The sequence below is a fragment of the Bombyx mandarina genome, chromosome 12, assembly GCF_030267445.1.
Source record: "Bombyx mandarina strain Sakado chromosome 12, ASM3026744v2".
NCBI classification, from domain to species: Eukaryota; Metazoa; Arthropoda; class Insecta; order Lepidoptera; family Bombycidae; genus Bombyx; species Bombyx mandarina.
The window spans coordinates 9,505,091-9,523,711 of NC_143219.1; the positions used below are offsets into that span (position 1 = coordinate 9,505,091).

The 18,621-nt window shown below is 36.5% G+C and overlaps 1 protein-coding gene across 1 annotated transcript in view; it reads right to left on the reverse strand.

Annotated features, from left to right (window-relative positions):
- Positions 1-9,503, reverse strand: part of VGlut (Vesicular glutamate transporter) — a 50,047-nt gene extending 40,544 nt beyond the window's left edge. The window contains exons 1-2 of the mRNA XM_028176696.2: positions 9,363-9,503; positions 6,108-6,220 (exon numbers count right to left, since the gene is read on the reverse strand). Of these exons, the coding sequence (XP_028032497.2) occupies positions 6,108-6,175 (68 nt within the window). The 5' untranslated portion in view covers positions 6,176-6,220; positions 9,363-9,503. The remainder of the gene's footprint in view (positions 1-6,107; positions 6,221-9,362) is intronic.
- Positions 9,504-18,621: the final 9,118 nt, after the last annotated feature.

Genomic DNA, 18,621 nt, shown 5'->3' on the forward strand with positions numbered 1-18,621 from the left:
ACAGCTTCGTGCTAGAAATAGACAGTGTGGTGGTACCTGCCGGTTTGGTTATAACAATCGGCCTACAACCAAGAATAATGTAACTGCCGTTGTAACTATAATTGAGACCTTAGAACTTATATCTCAAGGTGGGTGGCGCATTTACGTTGTAGATGTCTATGGGCTCCAGTAACCACTTAACACCAGGTGGGCTGTGAGCTCGTTCACTCATCTAAGCAATAAAAAAATAAAAAAACTTCTAATTTTTGAAGTTCAGATTATTATTATTATTATTGTTTCTTCATCGTGGAAGCTATTCGTGAATGTGACAAAAATGTATTTCGTTAAAAAATCTTGCACCTGTCTACGCGATTTGAACAGCGCGCTGTATGTCGTATCCTTCGATACCTTAAAGGAATCTCATCGATGAACAATTCGGATTCCGTACAAATCACTCATGCGTTCAACAGGTGCACCGCCTCACGGAGCACATTCTTGTGGGGCTTAATCGACCAAAACCGTTATACACGGGAGCTCTCTTCTTCGACGTCGCAAAAGCGTTCGACAAAGTCTGGCACAACGGTTTGATTTTCAAACTATTCAACATGGGCGTGCCGGATAGTCTCGTGCTCATCATACGGGACTTCTTGTCGAACCGCTCTTTTCGATATCGAGTCGAGGGAACCCGCTCCTCCCCACGACCTCTCACAGCTGGAGTCCCGCAAGGCTCTGTCCTCTCACCCCTCCTATTTAGCTTATTCGTTAACGATATTCCCCGGTCGCCGCCGACCCATTTAGCTTTATTCGCCGACGACACGACTGTTTACTATTCCAGTAGAAACAAGTCCCTAATCGCGAAGAAGCTTCAGAGCGCAGCCCTAGTCCTAGGACAGTGGTTCCGAAAATGGCGCATAGACATCAACCCAGCGAAAAGTACTGCGGTGCTATTTCAGAGGGGAAGCTCCACACGGATTTCCTCCCGTATTAGGAGGAGGAATCTCACACCCCCGATTACTCTCTTTAATCAATCCATACCCTGGGCCAGGAAGGTCAAGTACCTGGGCGTTACCCTGGATGCATCGATGACATTCCGCCCGCATATAAAATCAGTCCGTGACCGTGCCGCGTTTATTCTCGGTAGACTCTACCCCATGATCTGTAAGCGGAGTAAAATGTCCCTTCGGAACAAGGTGACACTTTACAAAACTTGCATAAGGCCCGTCATGACTTACGCGAGTGTGGTGTTCGCTCACGCGGCCCGCACACACATAGACACCCTTCAATCTCTACAATCCCGCTTTTGCAGGTTAGCCGTCGGAGCTCCGTGGTTCGTGAGGAACGTTGACCTACACGACGACCTGGGCCTCGAATCTATCCAGAAATACATGAAGTCAGCGTCGGAACGGTACTTCGATAAGGCTATGCGTCATGATAATCGCCTTATCGTAGCCGCCGCTGACTACTCCCCGAATCCTGATCATGTAGGAGCCAGTCACCGTCGACGCCCTAGACACGTCCTTACGGATCCCTCAGATCCAATAACCTTTGCACTAGACGCCTTCAGCTCTAGGAGCAGGCTTAGGGACCTCGGTAACCGTACTCGTCGAACTCGACAAAGAGTTCGCCGTGCAACCTAACCCATGAATCAGCTCGCTGAGTTTCTCGCCGGATCTTCTCAGCGGGTCGCGATTCCGATCCGGTAGTAGATTCATTCGCGAAGCAGCTGCTCTTGAGCTGTTAGGTCTCCTTCGGAGGCGCTCGGGTAGCTGTTAGCAAATCCCACCCCTCCTGGCTGAGCCTTTGCTCGCCCACCTGTCCTGGTGAAACTGGAAAGGCCTCCGGGCCACCAGTAATCCTTCAATCATAAAAAAAAAAAAAAAAAAAAAAAAAAAACCTTAAAGGAAGAAATTCGTAAAGCTGTCGAGTAAAAATTGGAAAACGCATCATTTCATAAAATAAACAAACTAATTTAGTATCTTTTTTTAGTTTTGGAGTCTACTAAAACTGTCAGAAGCAAAGTCAAAAGATATTTTTTATAGAAAAATAGACGATAGCACAATATTCAAATGTCAATAAGTATTCAAGACGTTGAAAAAATATAACGACTATAAAAAATACAAGAATAAACCGTAAAAATAGTTATAAACACATTTATTTAATGGACGAGACAATGTCGATCGGTTTTGTTATGTCCGGATAACTCGAAAATGCTTAAACAGATGAAGTTAGAACTGGCTATTGAAAATAAAATACATTGGTTTTTTCGAATCTCCCACACAACGAAGTGCATTAATAATTCTATCAATTAATCTCCATAAAGCTAACATTTTGAGAGCTAAATGACGGACTCTTCCCCTCTTGCCAGCCTGTTTCAAATCTCTTTTGTGTATTGCGATAACGGTACAAAGCCTGCTAATGTCTTTTAAGGACTTAGCGATTTAAACGGACTAAATAATGAACCGGCTACCCCTTCACAGTGCTACGCAATTTATGAGCTTAAAATTAATAGACATCTCAATCTGCATTACAGTTTAGTACAAGAAAATATTATATACTAGAATATCGAAAATATGTTTACGTCTGCTCAATTTTATGTTTGTTCCAAATAAAAGATTATTTTAAATTATTTAAATTTAATAAAAGACCAAATAAAAGACAATTTGCACTTAGACAGGGTTCAAGTGATTCTTGTTTCATTTCCTTTAAGATTAAAAAGGTTCGTTACTATTAGTTCGTTACGTTTCTTTCACTAAAATATAGTATATATTAATAATAATAGTCATTTAAAATTTATCTTAAGTTCTCATGAGTTTTACGATTTAATCCTCGAATCGAAAATCATCCTCTTGCTCAAGTTTTATGAATTTTTATGACAACCTTACTAATGATGTACATTATCTAATAACAAAATATACCAGAACCGAAAAATCTCATCCCTATAAATCAAAGTATCTATATCCGCGAATACGTTCGTGAAGTCGTTTCGCCCGACGACACAAATCCGGATGATGTCTGTTTGTTATCAGCGTTGAGCAGCCAACTGTGCAGGGTTGCCAACCAACCGGTAATCGCATTAAGCGCTCAAAACGGGCGATTTATGTGGAATATATGGAGTATTGTTGGGCTTATTATCTTCTTATTTGAACTGAAATGCCTCATCAAAATATTTGATACGTTAATTGCAATTTTAACTTTAAAAATAGTAAGCCTTGTCTACTTAGATAGCTCTTTGGTTCCTCAAACAGAATTTTTAAAACAATAATTTAAGACTACTAAAAAATTTTCGACAATTTTCAATGAAGAATAAAGTGGCAAGTGACTAAATTGATTTCGTGTAAAGTCAAGAATTAAACCAGTTTTCAGTTAAAGTTACTTGGATCTAGAAATATTAAATCAAAGGAAAATTGAATACAATTTTCTAATTTAACTTTTTAATACTAAATACAGCTTTTTCTCTAAAATGGTAACATGCATACATTATGTAATACCATATAATTCAGTGATTATTTTTTATAAAATTGAGTTTTCTGTAAGGCTTGCCTTGTTTCTGGCGTAACCGGTATATTTCAGAAATGAATTTTAAATACGGACGCGCATCCACTTCAAAATAGTAAAATATGTCCTTTGTGTTTTTTAAGTATATATTTTCTTTTGTCCCTTTCTAATTTCCGGCTGCCCTAAAGGGCTATTCCAGCTTCACCGGTTAGGTAGGCGAGCTCACGGGGCACTTGTGAGAACGCTCAAAAACTGATCTCGCTAGAGAAGTGCTTTGCTGAATCTACCGACAGTTCGGAATCGCGACCCATTGAGAAGATCTGGCGAGAAATTCACTGGGTTGTCTATCAATAAGTTAGGTTGCACATCAAAATCTTCGACGAGCTCGACGAGAACGGTGACTATATCTACGCTTGAAAGGCAAACGTAACTAAACGACAATGCGTGTACTTTACAGTAGACTAATTTAAAGTTGAAATACCTGAAAAAAAATATATTTTAACGAATCTAGCTGTAGGATTGAAATGATTTTAATAGACCTAGAAATATATATTTTTTTGCGCATCGAATATGGTTATTGCCTATCATTTATGTACAAAGCAGCTATTGTCGCTTAGTCACGTTTGTCTTTCAAGCGTCGATATTTTCTAATTACTTAGCTCTGTTCAATGTTGGCGAACAATATTTGTTGATAATTCTAGAGATGGAAACCTTATTTTATTTAATCTAATTAATCATCTAAAATTACATAATTGTTTGAGATGGAAACTTTATTTTATTTAATCTAATTAATAATCTAAAATTACATAATTGTTTAATAAAAACTAGTAAAGTACGACCCTACAATTCGCTCGTTAGAAAGAAGTCCGTAAAATCACCGCCCTTATATTTTATTTCTATTGCACCACGTATTATCCGCCTGTCAATATTATCGACGATCGGCTCTTGGCTTCCAACTAAATTGCTTCGGTTTGCAACGTTTCCACGTTAAACTATTTTTCTGTTTGTTTTCACTTTTGTTTGCCCATTCTTAAGATAGTTTATTCTCCCTATAGTGACTATTTAATATTGCATTATCAGTAAAACGTTCGCAAAAATTATCTTGGAAAATTTACCATTATTCACTATACTGAACACTTTTAAAACTTCATAGCTAAAAAGGAAAAACCTCTGCAATTTTAATGTGAAGACAAAAAAGAAAACCCCTAACAATTTTGAGCTATTTTGTGCGATTTAATTTTGCTCTACTGACTAGTAACGCCATCTATTATTGGTTTTCTGAACATGAAGATGAAATAAGGTTAGGAAGTTTGCTGTTACCAATATTAAATAATTAATACGTATACACTCATGATATTGCAAATAAAAACATTATTCAACCAGCAATTTATAATCATAACACAATCCACCACTAGAGAATTCGCATTTTTTTTCTGATATATTTTTAATCAAAGTTATTCCTTCAATACGAAAATCGTTTATAAACATATCTTATCTGCCTCCGTATTAACTTTAAAAAAAGATCTGTCTTCGTGACTTAATCCTTAGCATAGCCACATTTCTTCATAGATAATACACATAAATTAGTTATAGATAAGCAACTCAAGCACTCAACAAAAATGTTTACGGGCGTCGGCCAGATGGCAGTAATATATTACTAATCCTATATTTTATTTATAATGAAGGGTTTCGTAAATTTTCAGAAACCACAAATTGATAAAATTTAATCAATTTGTCTATAACAAATAGTGACTGGTATGATTTATAAATTTTTCATTTTCTGTGTTTAGTTGTACAATAATTAAATGCCTTAACTGTAACAATTTATAAATTTAGGGGCATCTGCTACAAGATGTCGCTAGGTTTCATACAAACAAAATATTTGTCTTAAAGTGTCGCAGTTTCAGGGCCCTGCATTACTTAATTTTAATACACATGAAAAATTTTATAGTTGAGACGTTCTTTTGTATAGTTTGGATTGACGTTTATAAAATGATATTCATAATAGACAAGAAACTTTAGTTATTCAATCATGCCAATCGTCTTTTGAAGAAATTCGTTTGCAGAAAGACGTGACAAATCGCTATACCAAACTTTTATATCAAGAACATATCACTAAAAATACAATGTGCTAAACGTATAGTTAGATACAGGTAGAAGCAATTAATACTGTTATAATAGTAACAGTTAGATACAACAAAGGAACCTTTGTTACCTCTTTTATTTTTATTGCTTAAATGGGTGGATGAGCTCACAGCCCACCTGGTGTTAAGCGGTTACTGGAGCCCATAGACATCTACAACGTAAATGCGACATCCACCTTGAGATATAAGTTCTAAGGTCTCAATTATAGTTACAACGGCTGCCCCACCCTTCAAACCGAAACGCATTACTGCTTCACGGTAGAAATAGGCAGGGCGGTGGTACCTACCCGTGCGGACTCACAAGAGGTCCTACCACCAGTAAAAGTAGTATACTCCAAGACACCTAAAGTCTCCTTCTATATTCAGCGACCCAAACTCTCTCGACTGTAAAACACGCTTAACACTTGGCCCACAAGGGACTATCAGTTTATTTGACTGAAAAAAAAGACTATAAACTTCAATGGTGATATTATATTTGAACAGACTTACTTGAATAGTAAGGGTTTGTTGGCAAAAAGGCCAGAAGCCTTCTCTTTCGCGGCCTGAAGCCCCTGCATTGCTGCGGCCCGATGTTCCTCATCAAACTATTCTCCGTTCGACATCTATAAACAATAATTTATTTCACTATTTCATGTAAAATATACGGTTTCTTACATTATTAAGTTTTCAGATTGTGTTTAATTGTAACAAAATATCACGTCTCAAATTTATTTTAAATGTTTTACGCTGTAAAATTTACAAAACTTAAGAATTCATAAACGGAAGTTTAAACCATAAAAGTACTTTTAATTGCGTTCTATTAGTCGTGAAAATCGAAGAAAGTATCACAATATATTATGAATTTTGTTTAAAAGTAATGAAAAAAAAAAAAATTAAAAACTCTTCCTCCATAAGAAACCTTCAAGTACAAATCGAACACAATATATTGTACAAGCTTACAATTTAAATCACCAACCAACCGTCATCAACGAAAGCCTATTCACAAATCAATTCCGTTTCTTCAACAACTGAATTTAAAGTTTAATACTTAAATTGAAAATTATTGTAATTACTACGTATTTATTTAATTAAGTTATCTATTTTTGTGATTTGTGATGTGAAAATTATTAAAGAACACTGCTTGGTCTTAATCTATACTATTTGATGGTACACGAAGACTGCCATCACAGAACTGATGTAAGCTGAGTCCACATCCAGCTAAGTATGTTACCGAAGTTACAAATTCCCATTAATAACATATTAACCCAAATATCGAGCCCAGGATAAACAGGAGTCCGTGCCAAAATCAGTAAAAATGGTCTGCAGTGATGTAAGTAACGTTTACGAATGAGGCTGTGTAAATAGAATTCGAGGTTAGGTCTTTTTAGGTCGCCATTCACAATGTAATGTTGCCATTGAGTGGAAAAAGGTCGATTTTTTTATGCTATCTATGACAGACCAAGGACTAGGAAATATTAGGGACATAGTCAAGTTGCTGACTATGGAGAAAAACTCAATACCCCTCGTTTAAAATATACGTTATAGCGTTAAGGCAACACAATTTCTTCAAACTGGAAATGGAGGATACTTCGCAGTTTTTTTTATAATTTCACTCCATGGCAAACAATTAAATAATCCATAACAGTAAGTAGTCACTGTCGCTAGTGTCTCGCACCAACTTGAAACCCCTTCAAGTTATTAAATACCGTTTTTGCAGGATAGCTGTCGGAGCACCATGGTTACTAAGGAACATGGATCTCCATGATGACCTAGAGCTTGACTCAGTCAGTAAGTATCTACAGTCAGCATCATTACGCCACTTTGAAAAGGTGGTGCGACATAAAAACCGTCTTGTCGTGGCCGCCGGATATTACATACCCGATCCTGTAGACCGAATGGTAAACAATCGACGTCACCCTAAACACGTCATTACGGATCCTCACGATCCATTAACAGTGCTTTTAGGTACCACAAGCACCGGCTACCGTCCTCGTCGAACCCGTCGCTTGCGACAAAGGGCTCGACGAGTGAATTAACCCATAGACACAGTCCACTGAGTTTCTCGCTGGATCTTCTCAGTGGGTCGCGTTTCCGATCCGGTGGTAGATTCTGCAAAGCACTGCTTTGCTAGGGCCAGTGTTAGCAACACTCCCAGTTAGAGCCCCGTGAGCTCACCTACACTTCAGGAGAAGCTGAAATAGCCTCTCAAGGCTATCATCAGCATAGGTAGGGAAAAAAGTCGCTAATGTATGCTGATAATGGCAGTCACACAGCTTGGCCACTAGCAATCACGGTAATTTATTTAGCTCCTAAGCCCTGCCATTACTTACTAATAATTCACATTTGGAAGAACCCAACACTACGAATGCTTACCTAAACAGTACCTACAGTACGGCTCAACGGTAGGCAGCGGCTTGGCTCTATCCCTGGCATTGCTAACATCCATGGGCGACGGTAACCACCCACCATGAGGTGGGGTATTTGCTCCCTCTGCCTACAAGGGCAAAAAAAGAAAATAAACGACTTCTGTTTTTCTTTATGCTAAAGAATTTTTCTATTTTAATAAATTTTCAATTGATCGATTCTTTTACCCTATAAACTAAAATACCGATTGCTTCGTAGCAGAAACAAATAGAATATTGGCTCATTCCAACACAAGCTTGAGATGCTTTGTGACAGCTAAATATAGTAAAAGCGCTTTTCAAAAAACAACGGTGGATATGATTTAACAAAAGCACAAGGTTTAAGTTAGTCTTAGATTTTCTTTATTTTACGACTGCCGAAGATTAAAAAAAAAATGTACCTTTTATGTTTTGATAAAAATGATGTTTTTTTGGTACGAAATCAATAGTCAGTTCCGTCGTTTTTGTGTTTATTTTTAATGCCAATATAATAATATGTAGATAAGAATACGGCCCATCTGATTGTAAGAAGTCACGATCACTCATGGACCATGGACATCATCAACGTCAGGTGTACCTGTACCATGTCCATGATGTTGATAATGATGTCCACAACCCGCTGCCCGCTAATAAAGTTATTAGCTTGAATCTAGTTTACTGCAATTTCTATGTACGGATTTGTACACACTTACACATTGTGAATCTGTAAACCGTTTATATCGGCTTTAAAATTATTCATATTATATCATATTAGTATTCTAGCTAATTATCATATTATTATTCTAGCGATAAGGTAATTTAAAAAAAATAGAGTCTAGTAGAGAAGTGTTAAAAAAGAATCGGTTGAATTAAAAAAAAAACACATCAACCGAAATTCCCGTAGTAATTTTAAAGACACAATGTGGAATTACATGTTCTTTAAAAAATGTTCTGATTTTGTGTTTTTTCACCAACTTTTATAATCTTTGATCCATTCATTGCTTAAGATACTCTAATAAAAAAAACTTATACAAACATTTAATAAAGAAAAATGTTTTTGTACAAAATTCTCATCTTCATTTTATCGATCGCAAGTTATGTAACCATGAGGTTATATAATCTAATATACCTCTACATTAAATCAGATATTAGGCTGTTTAAAAAATACCCTTTGTTTAAATATACGTTTAATTATGCTGCTCCAACAATGGAATGATGTAGTAATATGTCCTATGTACCAAACTTGAACTATCACTTTACATTATATACATATATAATAGTATGTAAATAAGTCATGCTTATAAGCTATAGTATTCAGTGCTAAATTAGGTATGCAGTGATTGTGAATTTCAATCAAATTTCTATGAATAAAATAATTACTTACATTTTTTCAGTTCCCTGGCGTAGCAGCAGCGGCGTAGCGTCTGTCGATCGTGTAGCACCCCGCGCCGCTCTACTCGGTACGCTACGACTGCGCGTAGCCTCTACACCCATTGGGTACTACATTTTCAGACGTAGATAGAGCCTCGCCAATGAGAAACCGTCCTGTAAGGGGGCGTGGCTTTTAGTTTTCAGAAAATTTTCAGACGCTTCCAAAATATGTACCGTTAGAACAAACCCCATCAATGTTTCCGCATGAATTTGCAGGGAGCTAACACAAAGAGAAACGCTACGATACGTCCCGCAATCGTGGCATCGGCTACGATGAATATTGATCAAACAAATAAAATATTGCGCCAAACGCATTCCATTTTCAAACAGGCATTCCTTATTCAAATTATTTTAGAACAGACCTTTGAACATCTTTCTCATTACAACTACTATTTAATTTTATTATTTTCACTAAAAAAGTATTTTTACGGCTTATACTCGGTTTTATTATTTTATCAGGCTATCGTGAAAATGAAACCAGGAGTCAAACAAACTGCCAGACCTCAGGTTTTTTTTATTTGTTTCTTTGTGCAAACGAAAAATTTTTTTCGGTAGTACCCAGCTCTATTCATTGTATCACGCTTAAATTTATTGTAAGAAATTTAATCAAATTATGATTTTGGTATAAAAACTTCTTCACATTTCCTCTTGTATTTTTTTTATGTTCTTACGATGGGAGAAATAACTTACAGCCCACCTCGCTAAAAAAATGCCGCTATCCACCATATGAAATTCAAGACTACGAGTATATTGAATGATATGCTCCACTGTTTAAGCCACAGCCCTGCGACACAGCAGGAATAACCAGGATGGGCCTATGATATATCTTTCTTCAAACGTCCTCAACAAAAAACAGCAGCTTGGCTGTGCTCCTATTGATGTCCATGAGCGACACTGACTACTTACCATCAAGTAGAACGGGTGCACGTCTGCTAACAACAGCGATTAAAAAAGCATGCCTATGTGAGTAGCACGAAAGCTCTGATTATACAAAAAACGCAATGACTACGAAAATTTATAAAAAAAATCAACATGATTTTTTTACTTTATGATCTTATACCTTTAAACGAGCAATTCTTGTATATATGTATATAATCTGAATCTCGGAAACGGCTCCAACGATTTTCATAAAATTTAGTATACAGGGGATTTCGGGGGCGATAAATCGATCTAGCTACGATTTATTTTCAGAAAATGTTGTTTTATTCGTGTTTTCAATAATCAACTCTTCCCGACGTCTATTGGCGAATAATAATACTATTTTTCTTAATTGAGGGCAACTAACCGCTTTAAAGACACAACAAGATGGCGTTATCAAAAAAAAAACCGGTCATCATCTAGTGAGATTAATTCGCGAACAAGTGCTGTTTACGCATTTTCTTAGAAGATATTGCTCTGCCTTTTAAGCCGAGAGTAACTAAAATGAAAATGGTATAAATAAGGTTTTTAATTAGATTATGCAAACTGTGTGCTTAGTGTGAGATGTTTAACGTTCTCGATAGCGTAAAAGTTAACTCAAATTTGTATGGAGTTGGAACTTTCGTCTACGTTTGCCGCTAGGGGCACTGTTCCAACTGCATACAAATTGAGTTAACTTTTACGCTATCGAGAACGTTAAAAAACTCACACTGAGCACACTGTAACCTAGAACTGTACCATCAAATCCCTTCCCAGGACTGTCGTCATAGACAACTAAGAAAGAAATTCAAAGCAAAAAATGACAGGAAAACACTTTAAGTATTATATTTTCGAGAACATTCCAATCTCGTAGTAACAGAACCAGCAATGATATTTCCCCCTATTCTACATTCATCTACAACGTAAATGCCGCCATCCACCTTGAGACATGAGTTCTAAGGTCTCACTTTTAACTACGGGTGCCCCACCCTTCAAACCGAAACGCATTACTGCTTCACGGCAGAAATGAGCAGTGTGGTGGTACCTACCCGTGCGGACTCACAAGACGCTCTACCACCAGTAAATTCGGTTGGGAGTTTGAACTAATGTCTCAAGATCAACATGCATATTTAGCTCTATAGCCTCACCATTAAATATGATTTTTAAGCCTTTAAACTTACCTTTAACTTACACAAGGAAGGCCGTAAGTCTGTCGTTCACAGATCGATGCAATAACTAAAACTTCCCTGACTAGACTCAAAATATTATCATTAAATCAAAGTAAAATAACAATGCAAGACAAGAGAAGAACAAGAAAAGAAAGAGAAAAGCATAATATTAATTTTATATTCATACATATATATTGTTTTCATATTTTTATCCGCACCACTACTTCACAGCTATGAACATCCGAGCTTTATAAATAGATAATCAAAAAAAAAAAAAAATGACTTATTTCAAACAAATAGTAAATAAATTATGATTCCCTATGTTGTGGGTACCAGAGACTGATAAACAAACATACTTTTATGCGTTTAAATATATAGATAACAATATATAAGGCTAAGAAAAATAGCTAAACAAGGATTCCACATAACCACGAGTGTTCTGCCAAGAGTAAACAACTAAAATGATGATGACCCCTTCTTTGCACAATGTTTGCTCGATGTAGGAATAGAACCCACGACTCTCAGTGCAACAGTCAAGGGCGCTAACTTCTACGCCACTGAGTCATTTAGTTATATAAGTTTTAATTGTGTTTCAAATTTCGTTGACGATTAAAAAATAAAACCTTCATCCATATTTTTTTCGACAAAAGTATCAAAAAAGCTTTAAATTCAAACCCTGATATCAATATTGATGGATATATAATATCACGGTAATATCGAGCCGACTTCATTTCACGGGCAGAGGAGCTCGCAAATGAAGTTTCCCCGGTCCAACGAGCGCAAACCGGCGGATTTCGACGTCTGTGATCACCCTAGAATAGGATGTGGCAAATAGGAGCATTACATGTGATTAGTATATCTTTATGTTCAACTCCGCGATTTATTATTTACAATACGACGGGAAAGAGGAACAAATTATTGGATAGTATTTGTATTAAATCGGAATGACTAAAAAATATTTTGCATATAAACATTGTTTTGATCCTTTCAGAACTTCGCATCTGAGGGTAGATTACTGGGGGTAGAGCGTACTGTAAGCCCTCGTGGGTAGGTAATAGTAGTAATGTGGATTAGTGCACAAGTTTGTACTGACTGTCTATTTCTGCTGCAAAGCAGTGACACAGTTGGTTTTAAGAATGAGACAGCAGTAATACTGTACAATTAGGGTTTTCGTATATCTCAAAGTCTTTTTATTGCTTTTGTAAAAAGACAACCCTAATGGTGAGAGGTTGCCGTAGTTTAATTACGTCAGAAATGCCAAAAGGATAGCCAGGCCTCTGCCTATCGCTATAATTATTATAATTATTATAAATGAATAGTGGTATTCATTTAAGAACTTCTGTGAAAACTCAACTATCTCTTAATCTTAGCTCATCTGTCCATCTTAGCGAATAAATAAACATAAAAACCAGTAAGCTTATCCAATTGATTTCGTCGCTCACGGTCCAGCCATGATTCATATTGCTACGCTTGCTGAGTAATGCGTTTGAATCAGAATAAACGTCTATCAGGGTGATTTATAATTGTTCTTTAAAAATTATCTACTGCAAATCAGATAAAATTAAAACTGAGCGGGCTTAAAGTAATAAAGCTATGCTAGTATCAAAATCATTATTGAGCCTTTTCATTGAAATTTGACTCGTTTGGGATTTAATTACAAAACTATAGAAGATGTAGTGAAAATTTCTAAGGTTTTCAACGTACTTTCAAAGATGCGTTTTGCAGAGGTTTTTTTAAGTTAAAATTACTGTGGTATTAAAGCAATTGAGGTTTCTGTCTCATGCTTCAGTATGGTGTACTCTTAATAGCTAGATAAACTCACGGCCTATTTGGTACGATATACGCATGAAGTAGTTTCAGATGGCCATTGACATAACAACGCGAATAGCCCCTCACCATTCACCTCTGGTCTGCGGAGGGACTTCGCTTCTTTCTTCATTTTGTACCGTATGTTCCATAGGGAGTGCTCAGAGGAATTATTTGAGATGATTCCATCATCTCGTTTTTACTATCGCACCGCCCGCCACCGGAGTAGAGTTCATCCATACTACCTGGAGCCACTGCGTTCGTCCACAGTGCGTTTCCAGAGATATTTTTTGCCACGTACCATACGGCTTTGGAATGAGCTCCCCTCCACGGTGTTACCCAAACGCTATGACTTGTCCTTCTTAAAACGAGGCTTGTGGAGAGTACTCAAAGGTAGGCAGCGGCTTGGCTCTGCCCCTGGCATTGCTGAAGTCCATGGGCGACGATAACCACTCAGCATCAGGTGGGCCGTAGGCTCGTCGGCTTACAAGGGCAATAAGAAAAAAAAATCACATATTGTCGAAAAGACTGTCAAAGCAATTCGCCTTGTCAGACTGGGCGAATTATAGGAAAGGAGCTTCCAGTAGACGCACGGTACGGGAAGGAAGCCGACGATAGCATGCTGTGGCTCAAATACAATCTAATCTATCTCTGTGAACCATGCTTGATAGTGACGAGCCGTGAATTATTTCATAAATTTATATAGTTAATTATAATTATTATAATTTTTAATTTATTCAAAAATAATTTCATTTATTTGTCTATGTTTTCTTACCATCACTACTACTATAGTATGTGGCTCATGTTCGGTTTTTATTTTATTTATATTGCTTAGACGTATGAAGAAGTTCACGACGCACTTGAATCTTGACATACGCCTCATGTTACTTCGAACAAATGCGTTTGAAGATTTTTAACGTTCGCCTCCCATTCTAGAATAGTTCTCATGCTATGATAAACGAGTATATGTGTGTGTGTGAGTGATTGGTTATTGTTGTAGATTCTTCAATTCAGTAGTATCGTATCCATACCACAATCTTGAAACATGAGTGAAAGTTTGGATTTTGTCGTTACAACTATTCTACTTTATATATCGGAACACGTGTCTCTTTCATCTTTCAAGCACTCCCACTGTGGGCTTAGACGACGAAAGGAAAGATCTTCCACCGAGCGGGTGATATTTGCTCGGTCGACCGACGGTCCGAATGTTGTTGTTCGGAACTTGTATATATGCAAGTTTATCTTGAAAATGTTGTAAACGAGATTCAGGTATCTGTCAATTATCTTGTATTGTATGATGGCTACTCACCAAACACACATTAAAGATTATAAGGTAGCTATCATATTTCGATTACGACGCAATTCGGTTAAAACGTAATTTATTACCGACGCTTTTTGTATTGGTAGTGGAAAAGCCGAGTCGTTACCAAAGCCCGTAGGTACCAAAAATGTAATTGTATGCAATTTTTCTAAGTATTTGACATCGGCCAATATTGTTTTGCTTTCACATAGGCCTCTTCCAAATCCTGCCAGAAGTCCCGGTCGTGGCATTTCCTCTTCCACGTAGAGCCTGAAACGGCTTTTATGTCGTCTACCCACCTTTGGAACTGTCGTCCTTTTAACTTTTTCCCCTCTCGAGGATACCACCACTCAGTTACTAATTTAGTCCCTTTTTCTGTTTTGCTTCTTCTTAAATGACCTATCCATTTCCACTTTTCACTGGTGGTAGGACCTCTTGTGAGTCCGCACGAGTAGGTACCACCACCCCGCCTATTTCTGCTGTGAAGCAGTAATGCGTTCCGGTGTGAAGGTTGGGGTAGCCGTTGTAACTATACTGAGACCTTATAACTTATATCTCAAGGTGGGTGGCGCATTTACATTGTACATGTCTATGGGCTCCAGTAACCACTTAATACCAGGTGGGCTGTGAGCTGGTCCATCCATCTAAGCAATAAAGAAGAAAAACTTTAATTTTTAATTGTGTATGATACATCCGCTATTTTTGTTTTCATACGGATATCTTTTAGTTTTATTTTATCCTTTCTTTTAGCATTTAACATGCTTCTCTCCATACTATGTTAGCATGTCTGTAGGTTCTTGAAGTTCTTCTGAGTTATCTATACTAATATTATAAAACTGAAGTGTTTGTTTGTTTGAACGCGCTAATCTCAGGAACTACTGGTCCGATTTAAAAAATTCTTTCAGTGTTAGATAGCCCATTTTTCCCTTTTGAGAGATTCCGCTGCGTGCGCTGCAGAAATGATTAAAGTTTCGCTAAATGTATGACAGAATTGTTCCCCTTTAAAAGATCTAAAAAAAAAGTCCGCGACAGCATATTTCTATATGTTAAGGTTGGCTCAATATAGCGTTATTTATGCTAACCAAGTTTGTTCTAAAATAAAGCATTATTTGTGAACTATTCCACGCGGACGAAGTCGCGAGCAAAAGCTAGTCTCTTATATAGAATCTTATATTGGAAGATTTTAAGTTCGATACAGCCCGAGTGTTTAGCAACGAGTAGGCAGCGCGACATCCACTTAACGGCGATCGACCACTCGCCGAAAGAGCGCACTCAGCTCTTATCGGCTTTTATCGTTCACTTCACGGTATGTATGCAGACGACACTCGAAACAATGCCGTTATTAAAGCACCTTTTAGTGCGAAACACGAAATAGATCGCTTCAGAAGAGTCGTCGCTTTACAGAGCAAATTGAAGCGTGAATAAAAATGAATTAAACTTTAAAAAACGAACTATGGCCATAGGTCAGTCTCTTCCTTATTTACTTTTCATCGCAAGCGGACGTGTTTATCATATTAATAAAATATCAAATTTATAAACATACAAATGAACCGTATTACAACAGCACAAAGCACAAGTTTTCTTTATCATCAGCAACCGGCCCATACAGCCCGCACCAAAACAAAATATCAAGGTAAGCAAGAACACAACCAAAAGGGTTTTTCCGTTTGCATTTTTACGGTTCTGGAACATTCAAATGACAGCTACAGCATTCAAAAATTACGCCTACAAACGAAATTTAATGTCGTAACACTTTAGAAATAAATTGATGATCTACAATAATACTTTTTTGGATTAATACTTTTTTTTGTATATTATTTTTTAGATAACCGCTTTCAGGAGACGTTTACAATCAAATACAACATGTACTTAAATTAATGATGAGTAAAATTTGTTTTAATATTGGTCTTGTTCTTGTGTACTTTGCCCATCGTTCATTTAAATATCAGCTTTGACTTATAATAAAACATACTGTGTACTTTACCGACAAAAAACGTATTCTGTCATTCTGTCACTTTAAAAAGAGTCAATCTATGAAAAAATTATAAAGTCACCAAAACCAAATTAAGAAAATTCTTTATAATACTACTTTACGAGCGATTCCGAATATCTTCAACACTAACAAGAACTGGTAAACTAAGTCAGCACAGAATATTTGAAAGCTTACAAATACTCAAATTCAGTATACCAATACTTTAATTAGAATCAACAAATCAGTATTACTGAATACTGACCAAATACAAATAATTTTTGTTTGATGTTTAATAGTGTAAATATGTATGTATGTGTATTATTAGACTGGAATTTTTTATCTAGGTTGTAAGGAACTTAAAATACGCAATAACTTAATGCAATGTTCGCACAAATTTCTAACTGATAACTATATTGTCAAAAATCATTGCTTGATGACACCTCACGGGCTTCAAAAGCACCTTTTTCCAAACGATTGCACAGCACCGCCATTACCTGGGGGAAACTCCCCTTTCATTTCGTCACACAGCCATACCTATTCACCGTTCCTCTCTAACTCTCAGTTTATGACTTATTAACTCCTCTGAGGTATCATAGCAACCTCTCCCACGTTCCGCCGATTTAATATAGAAAATTGTTAACTCAAGCGAAAGTAACTCACAGACAGTTTATTAAATTCCCCGGAACCATTCCACGTTTGATTTCTAAATATTCACTGAAGTTTATTAAATTAACACTTTAATTTTAAAATTTTGTTGTTTCAATGTAGTGACGGAAAAAAAAGATGATTACATAAAAATGAATTTTATATTTTATATTTGTCCGGTAGATTGTGTATAAAGTCTAATGAAAATTCCTTTTTTAGTAATTGACATCAATCACTTGTTTATTTACAAGATTACACAACCAATATAAAATAAATATTTCAATCCTAGCGCGCCCGCCGGAGATCCTACCATGAAAACAAATAAATAAGCTTGAAATCTAAACGCAGTGCCATCCATCGGGTCTAATATATTTTCATGAACTATTACGGAAGATCACAAACAAATCGGTCCAGACATTCTCAAATTATGCGACTATTAACGAAGATATTAATCTATCCATACCTAAATCGTTAACACTTTAATTTTTGTTGAATCAGTTATTATTGTGATTTGACCCTTATACCAACAAAAAAATCCGCTTATATTTCGAATTAAACGGTAACTTCAAACTATTTCAATCTCCCAAATAACCCACTAAGAACACAGTTTTTAAAATCCCATACTATGAGACAACTAATAGCTGAAGTAAATCAGTAACTACTCGATCCGTCTTCAAATAAAATCAGCAAAGAAACAATTGAAAAAATAAAATATCGAGACCATCGCGCCGCAGAGCGCCGGATCGCGATGTTTGCCAACGAATCGCTCCGTGGGGACGCGACTCAACCAGTTTGCGCTTACAAAGCAATAAAATGTTCTTCTAAGCCCCCGATATTTATTGAGTACTCACTCTTACGAATACCGATGCCGTGAATATTAAAAACTGAAGTGTGTGAACGAACGCTTTAGACTTTGATGCGTATTTAATTGCTTTTCAAACCGACTGGTATTGACTTCCATTTTGATTCTATGTTTTTCCGTAAGTTGACTTTTGTTAGTCATTTTAAATCCTCTAAAAAAATTCAGCTACCAAAAATGTAAATGTACATAGTGAAACTTTAAATATCGTAAGCAGATATTATATTAATAATTAAAAAAACCGTTCAAAGAATCTAGTTAAGAAAATAAGAGAAAGGTAAAGTGTAGTTTTGTTCAGTTGATAAAAAGCTGAATAAATATTGGATTCGATATCATTTTAGAAATCATAAAATGAATATAGATGATGAATCGGTTTCACATCGTGCAACCCATTAAATTTTCCAATTCACCCTACACAAATACAAATGATACACACATAGATGATATAAATTTATATGTTAATGAGATTTCAGGTGAACTGGCGGGCGGTGCTTCGTAGAACTCCGCCCAATGCTGTTGTCTTGCTCGCAAGCCCTCCAAATTGAATAAATTAACGCAAAATTT